This window comes from Ips typographus, linkage group LG1 (genome assembly GCF_016097725.1).
Source record: "Ips typographus isolate SLU linkage group LG1, UJ_Ityp_2.0, whole genome shotgun sequence".
Classification (NCBI taxonomy): Eukaryota; Metazoa; Arthropoda; class Insecta; order Coleoptera; family Curculionidae; genus Ips; species Ips typographus.
Window position 1 is genome coordinate 12256625 of NC_138422.1, and position 11423 is coordinate 12268047.

Here is an 11423-nt window from a genome sequence, read left to right on the forward strand (position 1 = left end):
ACTGTCATTTGTGAAAATTTTAAATGATGATTCAGTTAGTTATTGTCCTCGGTTATTCTCCACTGGTCAAGCAGATTTAAATTTGACAACTTTTATTGTTTTAGAATTAGACAATAAAAGTCAAAGCAGCATTTACATTTGCAACAGTGTAATAATGGCCTTTTCGATTGGCAAATTTAGTACAACATTAATATAATCATATCTGCTCTAACAGTATGGCAATACACCACTTTTGCACTAAACATGTCAATCAAAAACGTCATAAGTTATACATGACAGTCATGCAAATCATGTCACATTTCATTTTACGATATTTGCTTTTCATTTCACTTTCACCGAGGGCTAGATCGCCGAAGTATTTTGGTGTACACACTCGAGGTAATTCGAGTTATTATGAGGCACTTTGTCAGTATTACCAGCATTTTGAGGTATTACGAGGCATTTCGATGCATTTCATAGAATTTTGACGCATTGACTGTATACTTCAAAATGTTTTGAGATATTTTCATTGGAATTTTGAGCGAAATAAAGCCAAAATAAAGGAAATTTTACGATATTTTAAGGAATACATATATTATAGTAGACCAAGCAGTAGACAATATAGTGTATCAATCTAACAATATTGATCGCACATGTAATTATTATGGTAAAATCTTTGTGACATGATATAATGATGATATTAAGTTAAAACAACATGATGCATTACAAATTATTATAATAATTTACCAATTTTTCAACATTTAAACTACATTTTTAAGGTCACGTGACTGTTTTTGACAGGTGTCAACTGGACTTACAGTATTGCAAGATCTAAAATTGCATAATCAGTCACGTGATGTGTCTCTTACAATTTCAGCTTTTACAACTGACTAAAATAGTCTAAATTTAATTTGCCAAGTTTTTAAAGTTTAGACCACATTTTATCGGTCACGTGATTAATTTTGACAGATCTCAACTGGCCTTTATAGTGGTGCAAGCTCAGAATTGCATTATCAACGTCAAGTGACGTGTACTTTGCAAATTTAAGTTTTTACAACTGTCCAAATTTTATTTATCAATTTTCCAAAGTTTAAACTGCGTTTTGAAGGTCACGTCACTGTTTTTGACAATGTCAACTAGTCTTTACAGTGTTGCAAGCTCAAAAATTGAATTATCAAAGTCACGTGACGTAGTTGTTACAATTTTACCACTGTCTAAATTTAAAATACTATATATTTACGAAAGGAAGGAAATGACAAACAGTCTTCTCCACAATACTTTATTATGACTTTAGATGGTAAGGTCTGCTCAACAAGTTTCGGTCACATAAATGACCATCTTCAGGAGCTCAAATCAGTCGATCAATGTGACTACTGTCTTTTTACAAGGGGAGAGACAGAGAGACCCATGTTATACCGAATTAGTGAATTTAACATAGTTCAATAGGCGAACAAAGCTCATTATGGAGAAAAAACTAACTCTAGCACATTAAATTAAAACAAAAAACTTAAACTAGACCCATTTAGGGCTGGGTGAGACCCTATGGGGAAAAAAGAGTTTAAAATTTGTACACCATCCGCAGAAGAGGCGATCAAACAGGAAACCTGAAGACTATATATTTAATTTTTCAACTGTTTCTTTTAAATGATAGGTGTCTTTATTTGACACGTTCTAACTTGGTTACTATGACAGTTAGAAGATAATCAAATCAATCAAAATATAACCCGAAAAAAATATTTTTTTCCACTACAACATAATAAACATACCATTATTGACCGATTAGTGACTTGAGAAATTAGTTTCCTCTACCTTAATGGTCATTGTTGACCTAGGTCAATAATAGAGTCTAATCTCTAGTTCTAGTCTGGCACAAACACAACAAAAAATAAAATTTTATTGACCTAGGTAAATAATAATGTCAATGTCCATTAAGACATCTGACATATGAAATATACTTGACTTTGACAGAGACCGATAAATTAGGTTGTCCACCGCCTAACTATACGCGTATTTTTAAAGTCAACAGTTTAGGTATTGTTGCCAACACAAGCACCACAATTTTATAAAAAGTGTTCTTAAAGTGCTGATGAATTAATGGTGGATCCAACTGTCACTGTCTTTTAAGTCAACATAAATCTGTGATGAAAACAACATAGCCTCAACGTTCCACCAAGCCTCAGAGCTGATGGATTTGTTGATTTCATGTTGGAAGTCAATTTTGACCAATGACAATGTAAGCTTTTTTGAGGTTATGTATTAGCCTTTCCGGCATTTGTTATTGTTTGTTGTGTTTGTTGATTAAGGAAAATAGAAAAGGTGTAAAATACTCAGCAAAGGTTTTTTAAATGTCAGTTCTGTCAGTAGTGTCATCGATCACAAAATCCCGTTTTTTAAGTCAACAGTCAACAAGAAAAATGTTGCCAACCAGCTTAACAGTTCCAACACAATCTCAACACTACTTCAACAAAACCATTCTCTGACGTCATTCATCACAACTTAATGTTGACTTTAAAAATACACGTTATACTAGAAAGCCTAGAAGGTGCTTGTCAAAAATTCCAATATGGCGGGGATAGTGGTGACAGTTTGTATTGTGGAAATTGAGTTTTTTGAGGATTAGATGAATTTTTACGGTTTAAAATCAAAACTTGAGGTTATTTGCGTAAGTTATTTTTGTTTGCTGTCGTTCATAAGTTTTTCAAGCCACATTGTAACAGCAATTCAGAAAAAAGCCAACCGTGTCAGGTTTTTACTTTACAAAAAACCGGATCCAACTCAACAGTGGTTGAACACTTTGAAGTGGGATGATTTTACTCCAACACTATACTCAATGGTAGGTACAAGAGCTTTCTAGTACAGTAAACTTATTAGGTACTTGTTACATGCACTGGTATGTGAGTTACATTTTAAAGCATCCTTCATTGTAAGAGCAACAAAAATAATTTTGAATGAATGTTCTTGGTAATAACGTAAGAACCATTTACCAGTTTTGCTTACCTAGTTTCAAGGATTTACAGATTTTCTTATACTGAACAGTGTTTAAACTAGTTTGCTCTGTGTTGTACTTTCCAGGACAAATGTTGTAACCAATTTGTTTAGGCTGGACTTGATTGTGTAAAAAAGCTCTATCTATACATATCTGTATCAAAAATGAACATTTTTTTGATTTTTCACTCACAACTTGCACTCAACTACACGAAACAATTAAAAACATATTTCTTACTGCATCTGCATACGTTTGTGTATAAAACGAAAACCGCTAACGCCGCCATTAAGTGACATTTTAGGCTTTCTAGTATAGAGGGCGGTGGGTTGTCCCTTCATGTTGTTGTTTTGTTGTTATCTTAAATTTTTAAATTTTCAATAAAATGACCATCAAAAATATTGTTAATAGTGGAAAAAATGCTATATTATCCACGGTTTAGGCAGATTTTATTAACCTTATGTCTTACTCTTAACTTGACATGCGGTCAATAAAAGCTTCTATCTAAACCTTGGTTAATAATATACCATTATTTGTTAGAATTTGAAAAATCATCAGTCACCTGACCTTAGAAAATCACTTTTAAGCTTTCGGCACAAGGTCAAATCAAGTGTCAAAAATTTGGAAAAGCAATCAGGTAACCTGAGGAAGTATTTTTTTTTTGAATCATTAATCCTTATGACATTTTGACAATTTCTGAGCAATTAGCATATATTGCATCGGGTCAGAGCACTATCTGGTGTCAAATTCAAAGATTGGTGTCTTCTGTAACTTATTCGGACATTATTAATGCATTCAAATTCCATTTAAAAATTTAAAATATCAAAAAGAAAATAAGAAAGGTGTTTACATAGTTTGCACTTGAAATTCAAATATTGCCGAGAAGATTTTAGTGTTAACCAGTTAATTATTAAGGTCAATTAAATTTGTAATTGCTTGTAATAATTACTGCAAGATTCAGGAACCAATTAAGGAAATCCAAAATAGTGTGAATTGTGAAACATTACATATCATAGAGAATTCCAGAAGAAAAAGATCACTAGTAAAAGGTTTAAAGCTTTATAGAAAATATATTTTAAAACATACAAATTAAGATTCTAGTAGTGTTGTTAAAAAATATGGAATGACCATGTAAAAATCACAGTTACAGGATTTCGTTTATTTTCGAATTCTTGCGTGCCTGAGAGAAATAGGAGTTTAAATGCAACTTCCGACATATTAGAAAAAATGCCTCAATAAATGCATGAAAAAACATACTTATTTATTAATTTTTTCCCCACAGTAATATGGCCGACATCTGTCAAAGTCACGTGTCCTAAAATGATTGGAATACTCTATTCGTGAATTGAGGTTAGATTTGATTACATGATTAAACATGATTAAGCTGATGTCACTGGTCACGATTTTTAGGAGTTTAGTGATTCCTGGATTCTGTCGATATATGGCCTTTAACAAATATTAGTTCATCTTTTTTAATGTATTAATAAAAAAAACAACAAAAACATGCTGGTTTTGGTTTGTTGGAGATTATCGTCAAGACGTAAAGTCGAAATGTGACCAACAATGTTGAGACAATCTAGGTAACCACGATTTTGTTGTTCTTGATAGGTATCTTGGACATTTCTTACTGAACACAAAATGTCAGTTGTAAAAATGTAGCACATTTTATTAGCTAAACGTGACAAGTAAAAGCACCTAATAAGATTAAGTATTAAGGTGGAACGAAAGTTAAAATATCACGTACTTTTGTCACAATTTATTTTACAGAATACAAAGTAAACAGGGTCAGTATGCACATCAGGTCATTTTAATGGCATTAAGTCTCATCAGCTTTAAGCTTAGACATGATATTCACGTGGTGAATGCTATTATTAGTCTAAATTTGGTTTTATAAAGGAGTTTCTTATTTAAATAGAGAAAATTTGTTTAATTATTGCTGCTTTCTTAATAACTAATCTATTTGTCACAGACAAGACAAAACACAATAACAGAAAAGTGAAATGAAATTTCAGTGCAGATGTTGATCAGTGTTTGATGGTGAATGCAATCTTCACAGTTCCAAAAAGATGTGTTTGGTTGTTCATGTTTTTTAAATTACTGAAAATATTTTATTAGCCCAACGCTAATTGTTGTGTACCTTCTTCCAAATAAGCAATTTAAATAAAAAATCACAATATTACCTTGGTTCACTGTTATTAGTTTCAAATTGTATTTAGTGACCTTTCCACAAATACAGGTTATCGATTAATAAGAAACAACTGCAGTCTAGTGTGTACGCATATTTGTATTTTGTGTGAAACAATTACTTAACTACCTCAAAAAGTTTTTTACTTTAATCTACTTCTTCGATCGTTGGTCCATCCTCTCCTCTAGCTCCTCTACCCTTATGCAACTTTGACATCACAGGACTACAAATATTCTGTAATTCCTTTAAACGATACTCATATTCGTCTTTTTCTGCCATTTGATTCCGATCAAGCCAACTGATGCAGTTATCACATTCGTTTTGCACTTTTCTCTTATCAGAGTCGCTTAATTTTGTTCCAGCTTCTTCCACCGCTTGACGAAGACTAAAATATTGTTTTAATTTCATTGGTATTTAAGGTGACTTTGTATTTATCCACACCCTGATTCAGCACAAACCTGAAAACATAACCCTCTAATTTATTTCTGCTTGCAACCTTGTCCCGCTGCATATTATCCTCTTCTTTGTATCGCTCAGCCTCTTCCAGCATTTTTTCAATTTCTGTTTTAGACAAACGTCCTTTGTCGTTCTTGATAGTGATATTCCTAGATTTTCCTGTTCCACTCTCCACAGCTGTAACGTTTAAAATCCCATTAGCATCCAAGTCAAAAGTAACGTCGATTTGAGGGATTCCTCTCGGTGCTGGTGGAATCCCCGTCAGGTCGAAAGTCCCTGTGTAAATAAATCCTTATGTAAAACCTCTGGATGACAGTTCCAATCAGGATTTTAGTATACCGAGTAAACTATTGTCTTTCGTCATGGCACGTTCGCCTTCAAAAACTTGAATAGTAACTGCGGGTTGGTTGTCCGAGTAGGTGGTAAAGGTTTGGGACTGCTTGCAAGGAATCCTGGCGTTCCTCTCAACAATTTTCGACATAATTCCGCCTGCAGTTTCAATGCCCAACGACAAAGGTGTTACATCCACTAGTAAGACATCCTAAATAAGTGGTTTAATTTAAAATAATTAGTTTGAAATTAAACTCATCAGTTAACCTGTATTTTAGAGCTTTGGTCACCGCTTAAAATGGCAGCTTGTACAGCAGCACCATACGCAACCGCCTCATCAGGATTAATGCTCAAATTAAGTTGCTTGCCATGGAAATAGTTTTGCAACAATGATTGAATTTTAGGGATTCTGGTAGATCCACCTGACCCATCAATTAATTAATACCATACAATCGATAAACTTACAACAAAATACTAACCTACTAAAACAACGTCGTTAATACTACTTTTATCCATGGAGGCGTCTTTTAGAGCCTTTTCGACCGGGGCCAGAGTGCTCTTAAAGAGATCCGCATTCAATTCTTCAAATCTCGCCCTAGATATTTTCGTGTAAAAGTCCACCCCTTCAAAAAGGGCGTCGATTTCCAAAGAGGCTTCGGTACTGGAACTCAAAGTACGTTTTGCCCTAAAATGTATCCAATTAGCTTTTTCCTATATCTGTTAATAAAATACAACCTTTCAGCTGCCGTTCTGAGACGTCGAAGTGCTCTAGAACTTTTGCTCAAGTCTTTCTTGAACTTCCTTTTAAATTCGTCAGCGAAATAGTTCACTAAACGGTTGTCAAAGTCTTCGCCCCCCAAGTGAGTATCTCCAGCAGTTGATTTTACTTGAAATAGCGAACCTGTGTCGCTCAATGGTAAGTAAAATTGTTTCAGTAAAATGAGAAGAAGATACCTTCATCGATAGTGAGAATGGACACATCAAACGTTCCTCCACCCAAGTCAAAAATGAGGACGTTTTTTTCTCCTTTTAAGTTTTTATCTAAACCGTAAGCCAGAGCCGCTGCAGTTGGTTCATTTATGATTCTAAGGACGTTGATCCCTGAAGAAATAGAAAGTTGAAACAGATACATGTAAATACAATAAAGTATTTTTGTGTGAACTCCTGATGTTTAGTTTGTAGTTGAATTTGTTATTTTTCTAGACAGCTTTCAAATGCTTTTAGGCACAAAAAAGTCAGATACATAGGAATGGATATTCCACATATCTTGATCGATGTTTTTCAAAGTTATGGAGAGATTCGCTGTTAACCCAACGTTCTCGACGATGTGTTGCAACTGAACTTATCATTTACATGCCAAAATTGATTCATGGTGATTCTGAAAGGTCTGGATAACGCTGTAGCACAGGTAGATGACTTTAGTGAATTAGAAATATAAGAAATTTTGTATACGGGAGTTTTTAAATGTGTCAAATTCAAATTTTTTGACTATTTTTATGTACAGGGTGATGAGAATTACCTGATCTAAATGTGTCATCCGAGTTTCTTTCATACGAAGGCGTAGAAGGGCCACAGATATTATTTTTCTTAAATTTTTACTTCAAACTCAGAAATTAACTAAATTCCGACTTCGAACTCGGAAATTAACTAAATTCCGACTTCGAACTCGGAAATTAGTTAAATTCCGACTTCAAACTCGGAATTTAGTCGCAATGTTGTCAAACTAACAAATTCTACTATTTTGGTTCGAAGAGTGTTTTTGCAATCTTGACAAATTAACAAATTCTACTAATTAAGATCAAAGAGTGTTTGCAATGTTGCCAAACTGACTAATTTTACTAATTTGGGTTGAAGAGTATATGCAATGTTATCAAACTGACAAATTTTACAATTTTGGTTTGAAGAGTGTTTCCAATCTGTCCAAACTGACAAGTTTCAAACTAATTTCTTTGAAGTGTGTTTGCTTGCAATGTTGCCAAATTAACAAACTCTCCTAATTTAGATCGAAGACTGTTTGCAATGTTGCATAACTGACAAAATTTGGTAATTTGGTTCAAAAGGTTCCTTGCAATGTTATCAAACTAACAAATTCTACAATTTTGGTTCGAAGAGTGTTTGTAATGTAACCGAACTGACAAGTCCGACTAATTTCTTTGAAGTGTGTTTGCAATGTAGCCAAAGTTAACAAATTTTACTAATTTGCTTCGAAGAATGTTTGCAATGTTGCCAAACTGAAAAATGTTGTCTAATTTGGTTTGAAGAGCTTTTGCAATGTGACAATGTAAATGAGTTGGAAGTCGGAATTTAACTAAATTCCGAGTTTAAAGTCGGAATTTAACTAAATTCCGAGTTTGAAGTCGGAATTCAACTAAATTCCGAGTTTGAAGTCGGAATTTTACTAAATTTAGAGTTCGAAGTCGGAATTTACCTAAATTCCGAGGAATTTAAGAAAAAAAATGTTTGTGGCCCTTCTACGCCTTCGTACTTTCATATACAATACATTTTTACATTACATTTAATAATTACATACTCTTACTATCAACTGATTGTCTAAGGTTAATGCGGCTAAAACAACTTACTTTGGTGCCATCTATACCCGTCCTTTTAGAGACACCCTGTTTATTGCTCTAATTTTATTTCACCGTCCGGAAATCCTCTACTTTCAATGAATGACCCAAATAACCTACGACATTACCATAAAACTGACCTAACAGGCAACAATTTGCGGAAATATGAAATATTCAAGTAAGTTCGTGTTGATATTCCAAGTTCCTATGATTAATTATTACATGCAATGTAAAGAAAATCGATAAGGCGTACCAAAACGTTTTTGTCTTTAAAATGGAGTTCGTAACAATTTACTCAAATGAAGTAAGGTATAGTTTTTTGACAATAGGAAAAACTTCAATACATACCTGCAATTGTGCCTGCATCTTTAGTAGCCTGCCTCTGGCTGTCATTAAAATAAGCCGGAACTGTAATAACAGCATCGTTGACAGCTTTTCCCAAATAGGCCTCTGCCGTTTCCTTCATTTTGGTCAAAACCATCGAGCTTATTTCTTCGGGTGCGAATCGTTTGGTCTCTCCTAAAAACCATCAATAAAGTATGCTTTTGTACTGCTGGCATAACGTTTCGGATACTACTAACCTTTAAATTGCACTTGAATTTTCGGTTTTCCTCCATCACTGATCACCTTAAACGGCCAATGCTTCATATCTTGCTGGATCTTCGGATCGTCAAATTTCCTCCCGATCAGTCGTTTTGCGTCGAAGACGGTATTGTTGGGGTTCATGGCCACTTGGTTCTTTGCCGCATCTCCGATTAGTCTTTCGGTGTCAGTGAAGGCAACATAACTTGGAGTGGTTCGATTGCCTTTAGAAAAATAATAGCAATTCAAAAAAGCTTACAGAAACAATACAAAAGCCAAACATAAAAAAGTTTCTAAATCAGATACGCTCTAGTTTTTGCAAGCAGTCAATATTTTCCTACCAAAAAAATGTTCTATGATATAAGTCACTCTCAAAAATGAAAAATTGTTGTTTAAGTCAATAATGAAATTAAAAAAACTGTGAAGATTCCAGAATGCTGTTTATGGACGAGTAGTCCCGAACAATCACACATCATGCCTACGCATATAATTAGCTTATACATATATGGTCTTTGTCACTGGGTAAATATTGGCGCCTATGTAAAAGTTATTCTTACACTTTTTTGTGCTTTTAAAATTGTAAAAGTTCATCTAGAGTGTATTTATAAACATAAAATTGATTACCTTGATCGTTAGCGATGATCTCGACTTTTCCTTGCTGGAAAACCCCAACGCAGGAGTATGTAGTCCCCAAGTCAATTCCAATGGCAGTTCCTCGTACCATTTTTACCGAATATTCAGAAAATTTCAAAGCTTTGACTTTTCAGGTAACTCCTCTCAACTTACTCGTTGCTTTTGCTGTAAGAAAAAGTTTTAGTCCCCTCATATAGCGCCAAAGTAAATACTTACCACTTCTGGAAAACGTAAGAAAACTATTTTCGTGTGCTCACTATGAAATCACGGCACTAAAACTTGAATTTCCTTGACTTTGATTAAATAAACTGAAACGCCGGTGGTCGGATTGAAAATGAAACCTGCAGTTTTTGCGCGGCCAGCCAACGTTTCGATTGTTGGCGGAAGTTGCTTGATCGATGACATATACAGTGTGGTTCACAATGTATTTAACATCCCTTTTTTATAATCAAACTTAAAAGCATAACAATTCGACGACCTAGATTTGCACATCACTGCAAAGAGCATCAAGCTCGTTGAGAATGCGTGATGGTTTATTTAGCCAACTGCAATTCTAGTTCACTCTGTATAACCACGGACAGTACAGTGTTATTTTTGACTATCGAGTGATTTTATTTTACCTGATGCACCCAAGCAAAATTAACGTGGGATTAGTCAAAGTAGGTGGGTTTGTGTTTTATTTAATCAATTACTATAAATTTAAATACTGATGATGGCCTCTTTAATTTCCACAGAATTCTCAGGTGGAAGATTATTAAAGAAACTTACCCTTCTGATGACAAAATTCCTAGGGTTGATTTTCCGTTTCACTTTGCGACGTTTCGGTCTGGTCGCATCAGCTTTACTTTTGTTTGAAACTCGGTTAAAAGGAAATGTTTTGTTCAACATAATTAAACTGCATCCGACACCGCAAAATGGAATATATTTAGGACACGGCCAGGTCCAGACTGGCAACTCTCTGAAAATGTGTTTGAGGCAAAACGGAATTCCGATCTGACACTCAATATTTTTTATTGTCGACGCCCCCCAATTGTAAATGCCTATAACACAAAGAGCACAAAATGTCAAGGTTTATACAAAATGCTGATTTATTTTTCTAAACAAAAACTTCTTAGAGCAAGAATTATTAATTTATATTGTTGTCACAAAATATTGGAGAACTTATCTATTTATTAATTCAGACCAAGTGAAAATTTTTGATCTGTGCCAAAACTAGATTTTTGTCTTTTGCACAAATTTCTTAAAATATCAACCCATGAGAAAAAAGATATAAGGATCCATATAAGGAAAAACTGACTAACTTGATCAAAAAGTGAGTCATGGTGTCCTGAATTTTCGGTCCTCGAACTCGAGTCAACGAATCCTACAATCAACAAAGTGCATGATGACTCGATCGTGATTCGCAGTAGCTCTACTACAATACAGGGTGTCTCAAAACAATGGTATGAATCAGTATAAGGCTCTAGAACATTAAAAAACAACGTGATTGTTAAGTATGTATTACCTATAGAAATGTGTCTCATTTTCAATATAGTTTAAAGGAAGAGTTATTGTTTTGATCACTATTACACCAAAAAGGTATGCACTGTATCATTGTTCCTTTTGTCAAATTTATTAACTCTTTAAGCCCGGTTGTACAATCTCAGTTTAGTTGAAGCAGTGCTTCTTGTGAATTGTACCATATCAAATGCATTGCTGTCCAACCAGG

General features: G+C 34.2%; 2 protein-coding genes across 4 annotated transcripts in view; both read right to left on the bottom strand.

The window, feature by feature from the left end:
* pyd (zonula occludens-like protein polychaetoid) overlaps positions 1 to 10766 on the bottom strand; it is a 74487-nt gene extending 63721 nt beyond the window's left edge. Inside the window, exon 1 of one of the 3 annotated variants that reach the window (XM_081981712.1) lies at positions 10484 to 10766. In XM_081981712.1, coding sequence (XP_081837838.1) covers positions 10484 to 10603 — 120 coding nt within the window. In that variant the 5' untranslated portion in view covers positions 10604 to 10766. The remainder of the gene's footprint in view (positions 1 to 10483) is intronic. The other 2 variants (XM_081981705.1, XM_081981721.1) reach the window with 2 other exon arrangements.
* On the bottom strand, positions 5227 to 10076 carry LOC145730641 (heat shock protein 68-like). Its single transcript, XM_081981964.1, has 11 exons — positions 9932 to 10076; positions 9707 to 9880; positions 9082 to 9306; positions 8849 to 9019; positions 6888 to 7034; positions 6669 to 6834; positions 6413 to 6618; positions 6201 to 6355; positions 5943 to 6144; positions 5606 to 5879; positions 5227 to 5532 (listed from the first exon to the last, which is right to left on the bottom strand). Exons 2-11 carry the CDS (start codon positions 9804 to 9806, stop codon positions 5295 to 5297), a joined length of 1884 nt encoding a protein of 627 aa, XP_081838090.1. The 5' UTR covers positions 9807 to 9880; positions 9932 to 10076; the 3' UTR covers positions 5227 to 5294.
* Positions 10767 to 11423: the final 657 nt, after the last annotated feature.